General features: G+C 37.6%; 2 protein-coding genes across 2 annotated transcripts; both read right to left on the reverse strand.

Moving 5' to 3' along the window:
- Positions 1–1,520: 1,520 nt before the first annotated feature.
- On the reverse strand, positions 1,521–7,279 carry LOC137716864 (protein ALTERED PHOSPHATE STARVATION RESPONSE 1-like). The gene is made up of 4 exons (XM_068456226.2): positions 4,003–7,279; positions 3,309–3,478; positions 2,886–3,109; positions 1,521–2,528 (listed from the first exon to the last, which is right to left on the reverse strand). Exons 1-4 carry the CDS (start codon positions 4,973–4,975, stop codon positions 1,751–1,753), a joined length of 2,145 nt encoding a protein of 714 aa, XP_068312327.2. The 5' UTR covers positions 4,976–7,279; the 3' UTR covers positions 1,521–1,750.
- Positions 7,280–7,494: 215 nt separating this feature from the next.
- Positions 7,495–18,814, reverse strand: LOC137716818 (protein ANTI-SILENCING 1). Its single transcript, XM_068456190.2, has 12 exons — positions 18,517–18,814; positions 17,513–17,899; positions 16,085–16,253; positions 14,899–15,983; positions 10,753–10,779; positions 9,950–10,042; positions 9,671–9,749; positions 9,415–9,505; positions 8,899–9,004; positions 8,532–8,648; positions 8,298–8,397; positions 7,495–7,836 (listed from the first exon to the last, which is right to left on the reverse strand). Exons 2-11 carry the CDS (start codon positions 17,855–17,857, stop codon positions 8,329–8,331), a joined length of 2,181 nt encoding a protein of 726 aa, XP_068312291.2. The 5' UTR covers positions 17,858–17,899; positions 18,517–18,814; the 3' UTR covers positions 7,495–7,836; positions 8,298–8,328.
- Between the last annotated feature and the right edge of the window lie 882 nt (positions 18,815–19,696).

Below are 19,696 nucleotides of genomic sequence, written 5' to 3' on the forward strand. Positions count from 1 at the left end.
TTATTGCTTTTCAAATACTTCTTGAAGAAGCACTTGGTACTTTTCTAAAATTTATTGTATTTGTTGAGGTACAAATTCGGGTGGACATTGAGTCAACGCAAAAGGTGGTGGAGAAATGAAAAACTCATTTGTTTGTGGTTGGTTCGTGTGCTTCGGCATAGATGCATCAACAGAAACTCTTCGAAAGGTTACTTAAGCTTCCTAGTTGACAAGTGCTTGTGATTTCGAGGTCAATATAATATGGTCGAAACGGACTCCAAATTGTTGGAAAAGGAAAGTCTTACCTAATTACAAACAACTCTGCTCTCCATGAAGCTCCAAGAAAGAGTTGAATTGCAATGGCAACTGTACGGTTAGAAAGGAAATGTTAGGGTAATCACATTTTGTAAATCAGATATAAATTATTTTTGTAATAAAGGTGAGACCTATTTGTATTTTTTATTAAAAGAATAATTTAATTAGATGTAATCTCTTCTGGCATCACCCGTGTTAAAAACAATGTTCTTAGTTCGTAATCGAATGGGACTACCAAATATGCATTTGCTTAAAAGGCAGTGTAACAAAACAAAAACATAAATACAAGAATATCGTAGGTTGAGATTAAACTAATCACGGACAAAGAATAATATGTTTTCTTCGTTTTCTCATCTTTGCGAGGATCTAAGGGGTCTTTTAATCGTATTCATTTATCGTATATCGTGCAGTCAATTTTCATCAAGTACGATTTGTGTTCAATTTTAAATAAAATAATTTAAAATAATTTCTAATCATACGATCCATAATAAATATACGCGATTAAAGATTCTTTGAAATCCTCATTCGAAAATGTCACATGACTTCTCGCATTAATTTAATTACACCAATGCACCTCAGATCCTCAGGCAGTCAGAGAATTTGGCATGTTTGATTGTTTTGTCATATATTCTCATAACCTTTCTCTCTCTATTGTGCCACGCACGTTACTGACCTGACAATGTCAGTCAGTCATCCACTAACATTGTTTTTGATAGATTCTATGTTTTACCAAGCAACTAGTGCGCGGGGCTGCCCTAGTGCGCCATCTCTTACAAAAGCGAGATTTTCTCGTGTCACCGATATTATGTGATGATCATTCAGTTGAATTATAATGTATTTTTGAAACGCATGATAAATATTAATTGAATGATGATGACGTTGGTAGGATTAAAACTTAATTGCATAGAAGAATTTTTTCTCATAAAAAAGTCCCTCCTTTGTGAGAGAGTTTCGTTCATAGGACGAAAAGATCTGGTATATAGACTGTTGTCTATACAATACAACCAATCCTCACTAATAGTGAACCCCAGCATGTGGAGGATTCTCTCATGTAAATAGTGTTACCGTCCAATAATCATCGTGCCATGGTGGCACAGGAGAATTTCAACTGCATGTGAAAACCATTTGAAAAAAAGACGTGATCAAAAATATGAAACTGTTATCGACATTCTAAAAATATCAACACATTTTTTTTAATTAAAAAAAAGGGCTAGAGAGCAATTTGATTATTTTGAACTGCTAATACCAATTCCACAAGCAAAAAAAATGTACAAGTTAAATGAAATTTCCCTTAGAATCACAACTTCGTTGTCTCCTATGCATGATTGCATGTTTCAGCAATTTTTTCAGAGGAATAAAGATAACCAACCAACTGAAACAATTTTTCCACATACAAAAACGTGCACAATCCTACTTCCTAGCAAAACAGATCATACACATTAGGACATCACCATCTTCATACTTGTGCCTCTCTGATGGACCTCAGTTTTCCATAAGCCTCGGAACATGCACGAGCGTAGTCTGTCATGGCACGGAAGATCTCAGGCAGGCGAGTTTTGAGACTCCCGAGTGACTTCTCCCTCACCTGTATACAGTGTCTCTGGTGAGCTTCACATTCCTCTTCCAGTCTCTTCTTCAAGCTATCAACAATAAATTTCTTCTCTGAGACGGTATCCTTGGGAACTGCATCTTCACCTCTCTCCTCATCCATTTGCGCATGTCTCTGCAAGTACTTTTGATACCAGTCCTCGAATGCCTGATTTTTACGCAGATACTCCTTCCTTGTTTCCTCAAACTTCTCCTTTAGCTTCATCTCCTCCTCCTGATGAAGTATGATGGTCTTTATCACAGCCGAAAAGGACGATATTGCAGATTTTGCAAGTTCATCAGGAAGCTTTTCAAGAAAATCGTGCCATGAATGGAGGAGAGCTTGGATTGGCGGATGCTGAACTCTTGGCGGGGATGAGATTTTCTCTTTTAAGCTGCTTTCAATGGGAATGAGATTAAGCTTCAACCAGCTATTAAGAGCTTGGATGTATTGTTTTTGATGAGTCACGAGATTTACGAAGTGAGAATGCCATTCTTGGAGAACGTTCCAAAGTTGGACAGTGCGGGCATGGTGGTGCTTGGTTGTTTCCATTGGAGTTAGGGCAATGTCGAGGGACTTTAGGTCTGTAACAATCTTCAACTGGTTGTCGTGATCTGTGCACATGTTCTCCCACATTTTTGCCATCCTGAGTTGCATATGTGATTAATATATTTCCAGTGGAAACCTTTTCTCAGTAATACAAGCAAATGGCCACATCAATTAAGGTGGAAGCAAATAACTTAGATGAAAAATCACGTACAATAATTGTGTGCGAGCACATAACATTACAGAAACAGAAATCATCCATCAGTTCAATTTTCCGCAATAGAGATGGTACTTTTGTGGAACATTAAATGTTGCTGGTCTTTTTATGATGAAACGCTCTTGATGCATAATCAAATGATTTTAAGACAGAAACGATAATCTGATCAATCAAGAAGACACAAAAGGGGAACAAGAACGAAGTAAATAAGCAATGAGATATCTCAATGCACAAGCTTACCCATCAGCTAGAGAAACAAGCTTAGGGTACAGCTGCTCATCCCGTAATTGATTTACTTCCGAAACTGTAGAATCCATGGACTGCATGTCAACAATGTATCTTGTATGCAAATGACTTACAGCTGCTTTTGTTTTTTCCAAGGTTTCAACACTAGTGCTGCGTTTCTTCTGCTTATTCAGCAGTGCAACCTTTCTCTGATACTCAACCTTCATAAGCTCCCCTTGCTATCAACATAAAGTAAGATAAAAAAACGTTTCAGTGTAAGAGAATAAACATATAGGAAGCCGTACATTTTTCTGTTATCAATTGTCCAATTAGAAAGAGGACCGCCACAACTAACAGTGTTCATGATGCGGGATGGCACTAGTGAATCAAGATGAAAAGCAGCAAAAAATTAAAATGAAACAAACTAATCCAATATACCTTCACTTCATCATAAAGTTTCTTTTCCCATGCCAACATCTTATCCAAAACAGTGGCATGAGTTTCATAATCTTCTGAGTTTTCATCCTTCCCGTCACCATTTGGTATGCCTCTGAACGACCTATTCCATGTAATAACACGCATAACCCTTGCAGAGTGATCAATGTGTCCTGCATAACATCACGAGAATCAGCACCACATCCAACAAATGATTCAGCAGATCTCTCTCACAAATAGAATTTCAAGAAAAACCAAAAGATGTTCTCGGCACAACAGCCATTCAAATTCCGGCCTCATAAGCTAGTTCAACACTTTTCAAGTACTGGAACAGGATGATTCAAAGCATCAAACTTTAAACAAAAAAGGGTAAATGCCGACAACTAAAGAGGAATTAGTTTCAGATGTCACTAGAGGCAACATGTTGGCAAAGTTCTTATACAAAGTGCTTTTTCTCAATTTTCAGAAAGTGTAAACATCTTTGGTTGACATTAGATTACCAAAAGGTAGTTTGAATACCAAAGATTTATTATTTTGATATTTAAAGGCTAAAGCCCAAGCTTTTGAGCCAAAAAAAAAGGTCTCTTTCAAACTTTTAAGAGCAACATAACCATTGCATTACACCTAAGAAGCAGAACAAGACAAGCATATCATATAAAAGAACTTGATCTTAAAGCAAATACGAAGACTCGTATACCTCGATTATCTGCGAAATTCGAGTGATAATGCAACCGAGTGGCCTCGAGCATCTTGGAAACCTCCTGAGCACTCTCGGAGGCCTTCAAGAAATGATCATCAATCTTATTCAATATGTCCATCAAAGTCACACCAGGAATCACATTAGCTACTCTCCTACTGAACTCCGGTGGTGCAGTCTTCGAATGCTCAATTGCCACCTTCACCGGAGTCTCCTCCTCCGGCTTCTCATCAATCTCCTCCACTTTTTCCGGAGTCTTAGGTTCAACCCCATCATCCACATCACCGCCGCCGCCGCCGCCACCAATCCCCATATTCTCATCTTCACCAAATTCCTCAGCTTCTTCATTCTCACTCAAACAAGGTCCCGGCATGTTATCCACCATAAAGAAATAGTCCCAAGCCATGCCTTTCGACTCCGGCATTGGAGGCACCGCCTTCATCTCCGGCGTCCTCGGCGGCGACGACGTCTTCTCCGAAGCTCCATTTCTCGATCTCCTCTGAAATCCTTTATGGCTCTCATCCTCACCATGTTCATGGTCTCCTTCTTCTTCCTCATCCTCCTCGGCAATGGCCAGCCCAACTCTCCGCCCCCCCATTTTTCGAGCCTCAGCACTCGTCGCCGGCATGCTGATGGCCCGCTTGATCGGACTCGGAGTAAAAGTGGGCAAAGGAGGCGGAGGCGGCGGAAGGTTCAAATTCTCCAAATGGGGTGGCGGCGGAGGCGGCGGCTCAGATGCAGGGTCCATCGGCCGGTGTTGGCTGTGAAGAATTTCCATCTCTTGGGTCACTTGGGTTTCTCCATGGCCATAATCACTCAACGCAGCGCCGGCGTTCTTCAAGGACACGGCGTAGCCGGAATGACCGGAAGCGAAGGCGTTCCGGGCCACCACCGCCTCTTTCATCAGGTTTCTCCGCTCCTTACATCGCGACACAGATTCCTCGTTGTCGATTCTCGATTGGGCGCAACCCATTCTTTTGTGGGTGTCTTCAGAAAAATACGACTAAAAAATCCTCAAAGTTTTGGACTTTTTGACATTTAAGAGCAAAAGGTTGGAAAAAATACGAGAAACAACATGTGGGCTTTGCGTTTGGAGCTTCTGGGTGCGGCTAAGACGGCGCCACTTCCACCGCAGAGTGAAGCTTGTTGGAGCTGGGTTTTGGGAGCTCTGGTAGGTCAGAGATATTTGAGGCGAAGACGGGCTTTTTCGGGTTTTCACTTTTGAGAGAGGAAAGAGTGTTTCAATGGAGGAGGAGGGCAACGAAGTGAAATGAAAAGAGTGTGAGTGCTGCCAAAACTGGTACAGACTACAGAGTGAGCAGAGAGAGAGAGAGAGAGAGAGAGAGAGAGAGAGAGAGAGAGAGGGAGGGAGGGGGGAGAGGAGGGAGAGAGAGAAGAAGTGAGAGAGGGAGAGAATTTTTGTGTACTCGCACGGAACGGAGGAATTAACGTCTACTCGAGGTGTCCCTAGTTATGATTTTAAATATTAACGGTCACATATTTTGAGGCAGTTGATACGACGTCGTACTTGTTGATAAGTGCGTTAAGTGGTAAACAGATGATTACCTACCTAATGACTTACTTCATGTAAAAAATAAAGTAAAAATTACTTGGTGTGAATGGAATAAACGTTGACCGGTGAGGTAAAAGGTGATATTACTGTGGCCTCCTCCAACAAAACTTATTGATTTTGTACTCATATCATGTGCCGAATAAGTTACTTAAAATAAAATGTCAATATTGTTCTTGAAGAAATTTGCGTACTTTATGTTCAAATGTTTTCAGTTTTTCACAGTTTTGCAATTCGGCAACTCTATCCACTTAATGCACAAGTCTCCTTTAAAGGGAATCCTCGTCATTTCTTTAACGAAAATGGTACACACTCGTACGAGTTTGAAAGCAAACGGAAGAAATGTCTAAGCTTTTTAAGAGAAAAGAGCCTCATGAACACGTGTGTGCTACAAGTAGTGGCGAAACCAGGAATTGTCAGAGGAAGGGGCAAAACTTAAAAGGCTAAATGTAAAATTCCATCCCTAGATTTCACTATTAAAATTTGTATTTTCAGGAAATTACTATTATTAACGTTAATTTTAGAATTTTAGTTGGCAAGTTACAAAGTTCATTTTCTTTTGTAATTAATCATTAAAAATTTGTAGACCTTTCTAGGTTACTCTTAATATTTTCGAATAGAGCTCGACTCCACATGTGTAGGTGAAAACGGTTCGCGAAATAGAGTTGTAACAAATGTGAAATAAGTGAGCAAAGACAGGGACAAATTGGACGTTCAGTATATAGGAGCTCCAATAAACCTGGAGCAGACTTACCATTTTTGGAAAGACCAACCCGACGACCTGGTTACCTGAGTACCGACCTAGTTTTCTGCAAATTTTTTAGGTGAATTTTCCGGCAAATACTATCTCAGCCACCACCCCCATTCAACTCATCTTAGTCTCCTGAACAAGAACCACCCAATCCTTGCCCCGTTTGACCACCGTTCAAGGCCGGGAGAAGCTCGACTTTCCCAAGCTCCCTGCTGTCAAATTTGCCGTCTTCGTTCATTTAAGCATTTCACCGAACGTGCAAGTCCAAAGGAGCGGGATTCCTCGCTCTTCATAGGGTTTCCAACAACGATAGCAACCACACCTCCTTGTCCTAATGTGGCTTCGCCACTGGTTGCAAGTCTTTTGCAACACAATGGCCAACAAGAACATGCCATCTTGCACTCATTATCCAAAGTTGATTTCTCCCTTCCACTATTGCTTGTATAAAGAATATACGTTTATCGGACGAGCCCTAACGAGAGTGCTAAATTGTAAAACCGTAAATTTTGATTTGCACAAAAGTAGAAAAAAATCAGGTGTTATTAATCTAAAATTTTAAATATATTTTCGCTACGGAACAGCGAAAGTAGACCAACTTTTTTGGTGCTTCAACTGTTCAACGCTTTGTTGCTTGGCTGGGAGGAATGTCAAATCCAATAGAAAAGTATCATAAATTAAATCAAAGGGCAAGGCTTGATTTATTCCCTTTAATTTTTAATTAAACTAATAAAAATGATTTGAAAACTTTAAGTTTTAATGATAAGGACAAAATAAAAAGTAAAATAAATAGTACCAGAATTGACTTTTTAATGTAAAAATATGATTTTTCGTTAAAAGGAACAGTACCGTAAACTTTTCGTTAAAACTCCCTTAATTTTTATTCCTTCGTTCTAATCCCCTAGTTACTTTAATTTTTATAAATACCAAAATCAACAACAAAACCCCATGGCAAAATGGCAATGCATAAACCTATCTCGTGACCATGTCTTTTAACTTTCTCATATGATGCAACGTGATTAATTTAGAACAGATAATTGTCATCCCCTTAAATGTAAGTTCCTTCTCCCATACAAAGAGTGAATTTGACCAGTCACCCCACCAAGAAAAACTTTTCAAAGGTAAATAGTGGACTAGAAAGAGCCTACAAGAATTTTGGCCTGTTAACTTCAACTGAGACGAAAAAATCTTGTTTAACCTAAATCATAACTGTACAAACAACGACCACGGTCTGTTAGTTTCAACTGAGATGAAAAAACACTTGTTTAACCTAAATCATAACTGTACAAACGGCCATTCACCTATCTGAAAATGATACCAAGGAATTTACATTTTTATTCGGTGATGGAGCTCATATGTAAGCATACCGTCCGGTTATTTCCTACGGGCAAAGACTACGGGTGAGATTCACAACACCTGGAAACCAGTCCTGAACAAAATATTTGTACCTGTGCAACCATGAAATTGCCCGATCCCTGAATTACGGCCCAGCCATATAAGTTCTTCCATGATAAAACTAGGGGAAGAAAAAAGGATTGTGTCAATAGACTAAACTCAGATAAAGAGAGAGAGAGAGTATAGACTAAATAGAATATGCAAATATATGATTTGAGTTTCTCCTACTCAAGGAAAGGACTACGAACGATGCAAGTATTTAACTGAAACTTAAATGTGTTAGATCGCACACATTTTACAATACACTGTACAGGGGAACAGATACACATCATTTGCTGGCCCAGAGCCTTTAAAACCTTTGCATTGAACTTTCATGAATCACTTCCACACAAGTATAAAAAAATATGAAATTAGATCATTCTTGACAATTTCACAAAGCCCCAAAAGAGGAGAAAATATTCATTTGAATCACAGCGAATAGAGCTGATGTAAAGATAATTGATGGGTGAAAAAATTCAAGGAGCAATGGAATTAAGTAACTCAATGTTGGAAGTAGAGATCTTTCTTTGTTGCAAAACTTACCAATGGAAGCAAGTTTACCCAGCCACACTGCTTACTTCGCCTTAAGTGCATCTTTGAGTTTAAGTTTAGCTTTGAGTTGTCTCAACTCCTTTCCTTGTTGCTAAAAACAAATTTGGGAAGCAAAAACAATATCATTTAAGATAACTTGGCAAAGGAAATAAAATGAAGAAACATTAATAGCATTATTCCATCACAATACAATAAATTGAAGATGAGATGGAATATTTCAAAGACCTTATACAAGTTCTTCCAAAAAAGATCTGATCCTTCTTGTTGTAAACACCACTCCATGGCCATATTGTATTCAATAGTGTTGGGCTGGGAACAATGTGAAGTTGATATGGCTTCTTTCTGGATGTGAAATTAAAATATAAATATGTAGATGAGAAGAAAATTTAAACAGAAACAAATAATAACAACTTTATGTGCCTGTATATCTCTTATATGTGACGATGCTTGTAAGGAGCCTTGTTGGAGCGTGTGCGCTCACGTGCATGTAAGGGAGGGAGGGAGGGAGAGAGAGAGAGAGAGAGAGAGAGTGTGTGTGTGTGTGTGTGTGTGTGTGTGAGAGAGAGAGAGAGAGAGAGAGATGCAACTGTACCATTTCTCGTGCATTTTGGTGCCAAAGTTTCTCGATAGTTAAATGACCAAAAAAAGGTGGCTTCCTTTCTGAGGAACAAGGAGTTCCAATGCTGCCAACCAGAGGCCTACAAATCACATAAAACTATGTATAATCATGCGAGACACCCAATTTGCAAAAATTAGCATTAGATAAAGTAAAAGCTGATAATCACACTGAGATTGACAGATGCCTGTCTCCTTCATCAATCGAGAGCAGTTAGAATAACAGGAACTATAAACAAATACACCGCCCCGTGAAAAAATCTTAGATGCTAACTGCTTTGATTTGATAAAACAGAAAAAATGGACACAACAGAAAAGGTCATCAGTAAGTCATAAGAAAGAACTTGAAAAAGAAATCTTGGTATGCAGAGGATTCTAAGTTATTTAATGGGGAGTGGAACAGATAAGGAGAAATAAAACAAGATATATGAGAATAAATAGCAAAATGATGTACGCTGCAGAGCCTGTGCTAGAATATCATCCAACTACAAACCTTCCATTTGACATTAATAGGCAGCCCTCATCCAATTCTCTAACAACCTTTTGTGCTGCTTCCCTAGTTTTGAGAATCACAAGAGCTTGTCCTACAATATGAACAAACAAAAAAAAATTACAATTAGACCATATGCGTAATTTCATCCATGTTGTGTTTACAAATACATGTTATCATCTGAAAGCAAGATTGAGTCAAATTTTCCAAGAAAATAGATAAGAGAATAAAATAAGTCATTCAAATACATTATCTGTACCATAGTGAGGACTAGAATTTGCAGTCCGCTGAATCATCTTAGCCGTGCAGCTTTCCTTAATACCATGCCATACTATGTCCTGAAATGAAATGCATAAGATCAAATTAGATGTTGCTGTAACGTAGAGAACCCAACATATAAATGGCAGCCTGGAGTTGACAATGATGAAAAATTGGACAAGTACAAACACAATAGTACACTACATTAGTACATTTAGTTCAAAATCTGTACTCCAAGTAACAGCAGCATATGCATCTAAACCTCCAATGCGATTATTACCTCCACTTGCGCTGAAGTGTATGCTGGATCCAAATTTTGGAGCAGAACAAGAGTGCCTTGCTCATGTGCATTCTGAATTCTATCTTCCCAAGGCTGACATTGATAAAAGACAATTTATCAGTCCAATTGTTGAGAATGAGTCCCACATTGGTGGGATGAGAGACCTTGCATGGGCTTATAACAGGTTGGGCTACTCCCCATATTGCCAATTGGTTTTATGGTGGAACCCCAACTTTCTTCATGGTATCGGAGCCACGTTGGGACACATGTGCTCCACATCATCCCGTTGTGTTGTCCACGTGTTAGGCTCGAAAATTCGCCACACATGAGGGGGCGTGTTGAGAATGAGTCCCACGTTGATGGGAGGAGGGACCTTGCATGGGCTTATAAGAGATTGGGCTACTCCCCATATTGCCAATTGGTTTTATGGTGGAACCCCATATTGCCAATTGGTTTTATGGTTTTATGGGGCTACTCCCCATATTGCCAATTGGTTTTATGGTGGAACCCCAACTTTCTTCACCAACATGGCCCTCACTACTGTCCACTTTAAAACATCCATTAAACGCCAATTTAAAAGAACTTTTCTTTGAACTTTTTTGGTGAAAGTAATTACTAGTTGAGGTTCAAATTGACAACACCCCATTATGTTTACTTGCCCCTCGACAAAAGAGTGGAAGACAGTTTTGAGGCCTTACAGGTGCAAGGCACTAGAATCAAATTCAACAGTAAACAAAAATTTGAGATTCACAAGCAAATTTAACAATTGAACCCAAGAATAGAAGTGAAAATGAACAACTCACAAATCCCTTGAACCATGTTCTTCTATCCTGCAAAAATGAAGATGAGAAACTGTAAGAACTAAATCCAAGGTTAACCTTTTTGGGATCTTTATGTTATCATTTTGGAAGAACTAGGCATTAATAACACAAAAGAACTAACAGTAAACCTGACTATCAAACCCCTCACCCAAAACACAATAAATGTTAGGTAAAACCAACTTCTATTGAGATGATGTGTTATAATCTAAACCTGTTCATTTGAGGAAAAAGAGAATACAATGCCCTCTACAGTTGTATTGGGGATTGATTAATTAACTGATGGTGTGCTAATGCATATCTATTTGTGTGAGAATGGTGTGTAGTCTTGCAAACTTGAAACAAGCTGTTGTATCTCTTTGTGTAAAACTCCAGTCATCATCCAGTTAAACTAGGTTGAGCACAACTTGGTTGTAATATAACAAAACAGATCCTCTCTCATGTTGTATGAGAAAAGTCAGCAATAAGCATTTACGGGAAATTAGAGTGCTAGAAAATCACTATCTAGACATAGTCAGACATACCACAGATGCAACTACATATATTTCTCATGGTGGCAGTTGCATCAGTTAATGATAATCTTAATTAACAGAACCTATTAGTAATTGAATACCAAATAAGAAGCAGACCTTCAGTGTTGAAGGCACTGCCTTTGCATTTTGGTATCACATCCCTATAAATATAATTAATTGGTTGTACTCTACAGTACGAAAAGGAAATCATTGAGCACTATGAAGTAACTGAGGCTTCACTTGAACACTATCCTAGAAAGAAGGGAACTCTATTTGTGCAGCAGCGATGGATCCAGGATTCTAACATCGGGTGATCCTAATCAAGGTTCTAAAACACAATAGGCGCTAGTTGAGCGGCGGGCTGGAGCCTAGTGCCTAGATGGCCAAACTAGGCGGATTTAAGTAACTTTATTATATATAATATAAATAAGTGCCTATTTACACTTTAAAAAAAAAAAAAAAACTACACTTGTATTGAGAATATCATAATTTTCGCTTTAGTATTCTAGTAAATTTGATAGTATGAGATGAAAGTTCAAGTGATTAAAAGTCCGTAGTACTTTACGAAATATTTCAAAGGTTGTATGAATTTACATTGAATTTTAAAAGAAATAACAGTGCCAAACATGTATAAGGTATTAACAAAAATCCTAGATGGCATAATCTGATTGTACAACAATTAAAAACAAAAAGAAAAAGAAAAAAGGGGAGTTGGTCATGTGGAAATGGAGAGAGAGTCATTTTCTCTTTCTTCATTGGAACCAAGGCCCAAGAACAGCAAAGAGCTCTGTGTTCCTCTTCATCTGAAATTAGACCTCTCTTCTTTGTTCAAAGCTTCTATTACACAGCAGCAACATAGCAATGGTGGTCTTCTCTCCTCCACCACTTGCCCAAATCATTGGGTGATACTTGGAGGTCCTTACAGGAGCTTCTACAGACTTCAGAGGGTCGCGGGACCACCTGGGTCCATGAATGGATCCGCCTCTGGCGATGCACAAGGTGAAAACTTGATGGTAGATGGAGGACAAGGAATGGGGAGATCAAGAGGTGAATGTATTAAATCAAATCTCAAGAAATAAAGGATAACGAATAATTTGAAGGAGTACACTAAATTAGAGCCCACTTGAAATGCTTTAAAAGAAACACTCATAAGCACTTTAGGGATGGTCATTGGTACTCCTAAAGCTAGGACCACTAAACCAGTGTTGGTGTACGTATTGCAACTTGGCATGCACCAAAACTCAGACACGCAAGCCCAATGGTTTAAGTTGAGCCCACAAGAAAATCATGACATCCCTTGAGAAGGCTTTTTGTTAGAATCACAACAAATACTCTATAAAAGCCAAGTGCTTTATGGAAAAACACTTTGAAGTTCTTCCAACCAAGTACTTCAGAGACACTAATGTGTTGTTATAACAAAGAAACACTTAATTAGGACTCATTCAAAGTGCTAAAAGCCTCGTCAAGTAGTAAAGTGATTTTTGACAACCAAAAGCACTTATGATTATGTTTAACAAAAAACACTTATTATCTAAACAACCTATTACCAAAACCCTCCTTATCAACCAAAAGAAGGTAACGAGACAAATTGATCTTATATCACAAAAATAAAATCATGGGCAGTAATGTAATTTCGCACAAACCAAATTTTGCTTTTTTTTTATTTCAAACCTCACTCACATGTAATCATAGCATCTCTAATTAAAAAAACATAAAATAAAAAAAAGGGAATTGTTATTAGCACTCCAAAATTCTCATTCTACACTCCTAACTTTCTATATTTGGAAAGAAAAATACACTTGTGAGGAGTGTAGGAAGAGATTTTTGGAGTGCTAATAATACTTCCCTAAAAAAATAGTCACATTCTCTCTCACCTTTCTCTCCAACTTCTCTCTTTTCCTTATATTTTTTTTACTTCTTGAAATTTTTATATTTACAGACAATGTGGGCTTCATCTAGTATGTCATATGAGAACTTTATGGAAAAGCACTCTTCAAGCGCTTCTTCAAAAAGCACATCCAACTGTTTTTATCGGAAGCACTTGAGTTTTAATAAAAACTTCAACGGGTTTTCAAAAATCACTTGTACCAAAAGCGCTTATAAGCGTAAGCGTTTTCTAAACAAGTAGTTCCAAGCGAGCTTTAAAAGCACTTGCGGATAACCAAAAAACTTCTTCAACGATTGACATGAAAACGTAAAAATGCTTGTGGCTTATAAAAGCACTTGTGAGCTTAGTGATGAGGGTGGGCGTAGGGCGATGAGTACAAGTAGGCTAGGTCCATAGTCTGAAACCCTTTAATGTAACAAGAAATTAATGAGTATAAAAGGACTTGTGAGTAAACGTGCTTCCTAAAAAGAAAGAGCCCTTGGTCATCCAAAAACGCTTTTATCCATTCCAAAAGAAGTGCCAAATTAGCCCTTAGTGTTCTAATTGAAAGAACCAAGATGAAGAAAGAAACAAGTAAAAACTATTTTCAACCCAGTAAGGATTACACCACGAGGACACTAATCAAACTTAGCAAGGATTACAAGAAGGGAGTTACCTCAACTAAAAATAAGATTGTAGAACATTGTTTCCATTACTATGACCATTGGCGAAATCATTCATGACCTGAACTCGAATGAAAACTTTGTGAATGGTTCAACTTGATATATTTGAACACAACAAGTTAGAAATTTAAGCATAATTCCACATGGAAATAACACAAAAAATCGACACGAATGAATGGTTTAGTGAAGAACTATTGTTAAGTCATAAAAGGTAAAAAGGGTCTTAGTACTTCATATATAAGACTCTTATACCAAAATGGTTGTGTCTCAAAGCACGATTTTCTCATACATTGTTACACTATACAATGGCGTAATCATTGACTGAGGCCACGATGACCACGACCATAAAAGAAGCATTAAAATTTGAAGTTTGGTTGATGATTTGAATATTTCCTAGAAACGTTGGTAGTTCGTGATAGCCTTGGCATTATTCATTTAGAAAAGTAACTAATGTAGGCAAGGCATGAAGCACTCTTGTGTAGCACACATGGCACGTGATGTCAACTCGACCACAAAGTACTAACGAGAGTCAACTCGCCATGTGTACAATGAATGAGTACCAACTCTTTTGAGTAGACCTCAATTGTTATCGAATGCTACAATTGAGTGCCAATTTGTGCCTTAACTACAAAAACAAAAAAAAGCCCTAACCCCAACATCGTGCCTCTCCATAATTAGAGCATCTCCAAGGGTGTGCCATTGGTTAAACATATCTTCTTCTTTTTTTCGGTAACAGGTTAAACATAACTATCAACAAAATATAACTACCAACCTTCTCTAAACTATTTAATGTTCCAAAATCAACGCTAAAAGTAGTTCCAATTATGTCAAACCAAGGGCTTCGCCAAACTTTCACATTGGGGAAACCCTCAATCATGAGAGAGAGAGAGAGAGAATATATGGACACTCCACCATATAAAACAAAGCATGGCATTTGTAAGACCCAAAGAAAAAACATGCTAGAAATGACACCAACATTCGACTTCATGTGGGGAATAACAACAAATCACACTATCAATAAGGTGATCATTGGACAAGAATGAAATGAGGAAAGAGAGGCATTACTTACACCATTGGGATGTCGAGTAACTTCCACTACAAGGCCATCAACTTTATCAGCCATACTTTGAGACTGTGTAGGAGGCACTTTAGGCAACTTGCCATCAGAAAGCGCCATGGCCTTCTCATTGAGATTTATCTTCTTGCAAGACTCTTTGTCTGTTCCACGACAATCATGTTTGACTTTACGTTGAGATGCTTTAGGCAAGTTGCCATCGTTGCCATTGGAAATGGTCGTTGCCTTATCATCAGGCTTCATCTTCTTGAGAGGGGAATTGTTTGTTCCAAGAGAATCCTTTGCAGACTTAAGTTTGGATATATCATCAAGAGCAGACATAGTCGGTGATAAAACCTTTGTAGCATTCACACACTTTGGGTCACTACTTTTGCTTTTGTCATTGGGCACTTCAATTGAAGTGTCAAGCTTCGGCTTTTTTGATTGTCCATGGTCCACTTCATCAGAAACCTTTGGGTATAAAACCTTTGTATCACTCCTATGCTTCAAGTCACTACTTTTGTTTTTATCGTTGCCCACTTCAATTGAAGCGTCATTCTTCACCTTTGGGTCACAAACACTGGTAAATTTTTTCTTTCTTTCCACCTCCACATGTATTCGCTCTCTAATTTTTCCCGTATCAAGCTTCGCCTTCTTGGTTGGCCTATTATCCGAATCAATGTTATCCTTAGTGAACTTCACTTTTTCTTCCTCTTCAACTTGTCGTGCATGAACTTTACCATGCTTAACCTCACCTTCATCACTTTTAACTTCAAACCTCAACAAGGCCATGGGATTTGACACATGTTCCAGTTTTTCATTCATTTTATTCGTGTCACTTGAATTTAAACCTACACCAGAAGCAGGCTTTTCTACAAGTGATGGTTTATGCTTAACCAAATCACCATTTTCTTGAGTTGAAGAATCAACACAATTTTCATTTGTCTCTAAAGTGATATTTTCTTTAAATGAGTTTTTCTTTGATAGAACCATTGTTTCATTACTTGCTATGACATTCCCACAAACTTCATTTTTTCCTAAATCAACTTTCAGAACGCCACCAGGCTTCTGAATTTCCTTTTTGTTAAACATGAATTTAACTGCAACAATTACATAAACAAAGATATAAGACTTGAAATGCGGAAACAAACATGTAACTATATGTCAAACTACAAGACTCCAAGTTGACAGATATACATACCATCAATCCCAGCAATTATTCCTTCCATCTTATCGGCAATTTTTTGCAGCCCAACATCAAAGGTTCGATGAAACACAAATTCGGCCATTTGAAGCTCTTCGTCTGATGGTTGAGGATTTTCCTTGTGCTTTGAAATGCAAAGAACATTGCATTTTCCAGCAATAGATTCCTGATTTGATTATACAATTCAGCAACAAGACCATTGATGTATAATAGTAGAATATGAAATAATTGTTGATTTATATCCTAACAACATAAACTTTATTATGGTATAAAAGCATGAGATCCATTGTTGAAGCCCCTGCAATTGAACCTTCCAACAGTGCTTCAAAAATCACAAATGATATCTTGTGATAAAGAGAGTCCCAAGATTGGTGGCAGTCTTAGAACATAACATAACTGTTGCTCCACAACTTGTTAAGATTATGCTACAATGTTATCATAGTATAAAGTATAAACTCAATTCCTAGTTACCAATACATGTACATAATCTATTTTTCTAAGTTCTTAGTTTCATTTAATGCACAAATATTTACAGTTAGTTACCAACTAAAACAATTTCTCACTTGTCATACTACCATGTTTATTAGAGATATAACATCCCATGTTCTAAAAGACGCTGGCGCTAGGTTTGGCGACGAGCTAGGGCCTAGCACCTAGACAGGCTAGGCAGACACCTAAGTAGGTCTAAGCACACTTTTCTAATTTTCAAACCCTAGGAACCAATCGGGGCAGTGGCCAGCCCCCTAGTGCCTAGGTGGGCCTAGGAGGGGATTTTTAGAACAATGATAACATCCATCAAATACTACCAAAAGTTCAAAACCCAAGTTCACCTTAGCATGTATTTGTAATTGTGTGTGTGTGTGTGTGTGTGTGTGTGTGTGTGTGTGAGAGAGAGAGAGAGAGAGAGAGAGAGAGAGAGAGAGAGAGAGAGAGAACATGTAATCTGACACAATTTAACTGCCATCACAAGGGGAATGCATATCTTATGGTATTGCTGGAAATCAAAGTTGTAAGGATTGCCAATTAGAGTCTTCTAAGAAATATAAAAAATAAAACACTAAGAAGCTTAACAATATTTTACGGTCCTACTGTACCAGAGACGTAGAATCTGTTGTAAATTATATTCAAACACTTTCAACCAATCTATAAAATACAAGTGCATGGTTTAGTCAACCCCTGGTGAAAAAAAATATGTAAAAGTTTGCAGACAAACTTGGCAGCAGAACGAAGAAAAAGAAATAACAACATTGCAAAGATATACAGCACAGAAAGTTCCTGCATCAGTATTAATCAAAAATCAGAAAGACTTTATTTTCATTTAACCTGGCGAACTATATACCATACCTTTACCTGATCAAGCAATAATTACATTTCTAACAATACAAGTAATAAACTAGTGAAAAGCATAAATCAAAATTTAATTACCAATGGATTAAGATTCGCAAGGCCTACACCTTCACCGGATGCCAAAAACAACTCATTCTCAAGTATCTCTTCACCTCCAAGAAAATTTGAAATCTCACAAGGACGAAAAAACCATAAAACTTTAACTTTCTTTGCCTTCTCACCAGTTTCCCATATTTTTATTAGCTTTCCAATCTCAGGCTCAGGTTCATCTTTCTTGTAAAGATATACACAATCATACAGGGTATACTCTTCACCATCAAAAGTGAAAGATTCATAAAACAGAACGTCCTTATTTTTCCCTCCCTTTCCTTTCTTCTTTCCCCACGTAAATTCAAGCTCTTCAGTCGGTGTATCTTCTTCCATATTCCCCCACCAGGCCTCTTCACAAGCAGACTCACAGTTAACCTGAAAAAGTAGGGAAAACCTATTATCAATATTTCAATAGAACAATTTCCAGTCAATAATGTAAGAAAATAATGATTCTCGAGAACAACTTCCACCCAAGAAATCTTTTTTTCCCACTACGATTACCAATCCTGGTTTACCGTAAGCATAAAACACTACCTCAGTTCAAAGCAATAAAGAGGAATACTGCCAAAGTGAAACCGATTAGGGACAGTACGAGATTTTCTCTCCAGAAATTAAATAAAAGCATTAGCTTTCAATTGATACAAAAAAAAACCCTAGAATCCCAGAGTCCTACTTTCCTGAGAAACTAACTGCACTTTCTTGTATCTATGATTTAAGCACTCAAAACTGTAAACTATGCCAATTACATCCCTGAAGACCTCCAAAACGAAAAAATTAGAAAAAAACCAATTGGATGAAAAAAAAAAAAAAAAAAAAAACAGAAACAACATAGAACAATCCTCAAATGCATGAAATCCAAAAACTTTTAAACCGGTCCGGAAAAACTGACAATTAAATCGAATAAATGAAAGCCATATACAATCACCAAACATAGAAACAATTCGCGAGTGGAAAAATAACGAAATAACAAAAATTTAGAGGCAAAATCGAACCTTACAGCGGCTCTCTACAGAGCCGAAGATAGTAACCGAGGCAATGCTGGTACCGCGGAACTGGAAGAGTGCGAAACCCTAAGTCGTTTCTCTTTGGTTGTAAATCTTGTTCCCGTTTGTGATGAAAAACCCCAAACGCGATGGCGCGGTGATATGCCGCTGTCCGGGGACTCTTCCTCTTCTCTCCTCCCTCCAATTTAGACAGTTCTTCGACCGTACTTGTTTTTTCACTAAACTCTCTGGACCGTACTTGTCTCGTGGATCTAAATCCTTTTATTATTTTATTTTGATTCTTTGCGTATGCTAAATCCAAGATTTGGAGTATCTATTAACTCGTTTGGAATTACTTTTAAAATTATTGAAAATGTTTTTTATGAAAATATTTTTAAAATTAATCTTTAATAAAATTAGAAGTAAATTCTAAAAGTATTTTTGGAATAAAAAAAAAATTTCTAAACGTATTTTTAGGAATTTTAAAAATACATCTAAACGAGCATATAAAGCAAGCTCCATTTTAACATGATGTTCACATATTTGTTCATAATTGTGTGTTAGTAACTGCACAATTCATATATCGTGAATGAGAATCATAATCACACATTGCATTTTCCCATTCCATATTTATGTTACTCATAGTACGTAAACATGTTATAATAGTTTGTTTACTAATCCGTAAGTAAAACAAGAGGAAGAAATGGGCAAAAGTCATAATCAAAATCATGTTTGAACTGTTTACTAAATTTTTATGGAATTAAAGTAAGTAGTAATGATTTCATATAAACTATTTACTAATTCACCTAAATTGGTGAAAACCAATGTAATTATAGTAAAACATGCACATCGCAGTGTAGTACTTACTCCTGAAAGTACCAAATCAAAACAAATCCATCTGGTCAACTTTCCTCCTCAATGAACTTGGTCTGACGACATCATCAATACATAATAGCAGATCACATCAGACATGACAAAAGACAGAGAATTAAAAGCAAGATTCGACCCAAAAAGGCCAGTATGAATCCCATAAACAAGGGATCAACAAAAGCCCTAGCCACAATATTGGGGCAAATAAAACTTTTTTATAATGAAACGGGGAGAGAGACATCTAGGAGATAAACTCCTTATTTCCGAGGTGAAAAAAAGAAGAAGAAAAGAAACAATCCCAGGGGTTCTCCTCCAGATA

The sequence above is a fragment of the Pyrus communis genome, chromosome 8, assembly GCF_041283825.1.
Source record: "Pyrus communis isolate YQ-2024b chromosome 8, ASM4128382v1, whole genome shotgun sequence".
NCBI lineage: Eukaryota > Viridiplantae > Streptophyta > Magnoliopsida > Rosales > Rosaceae > Pyrus > Pyrus communis.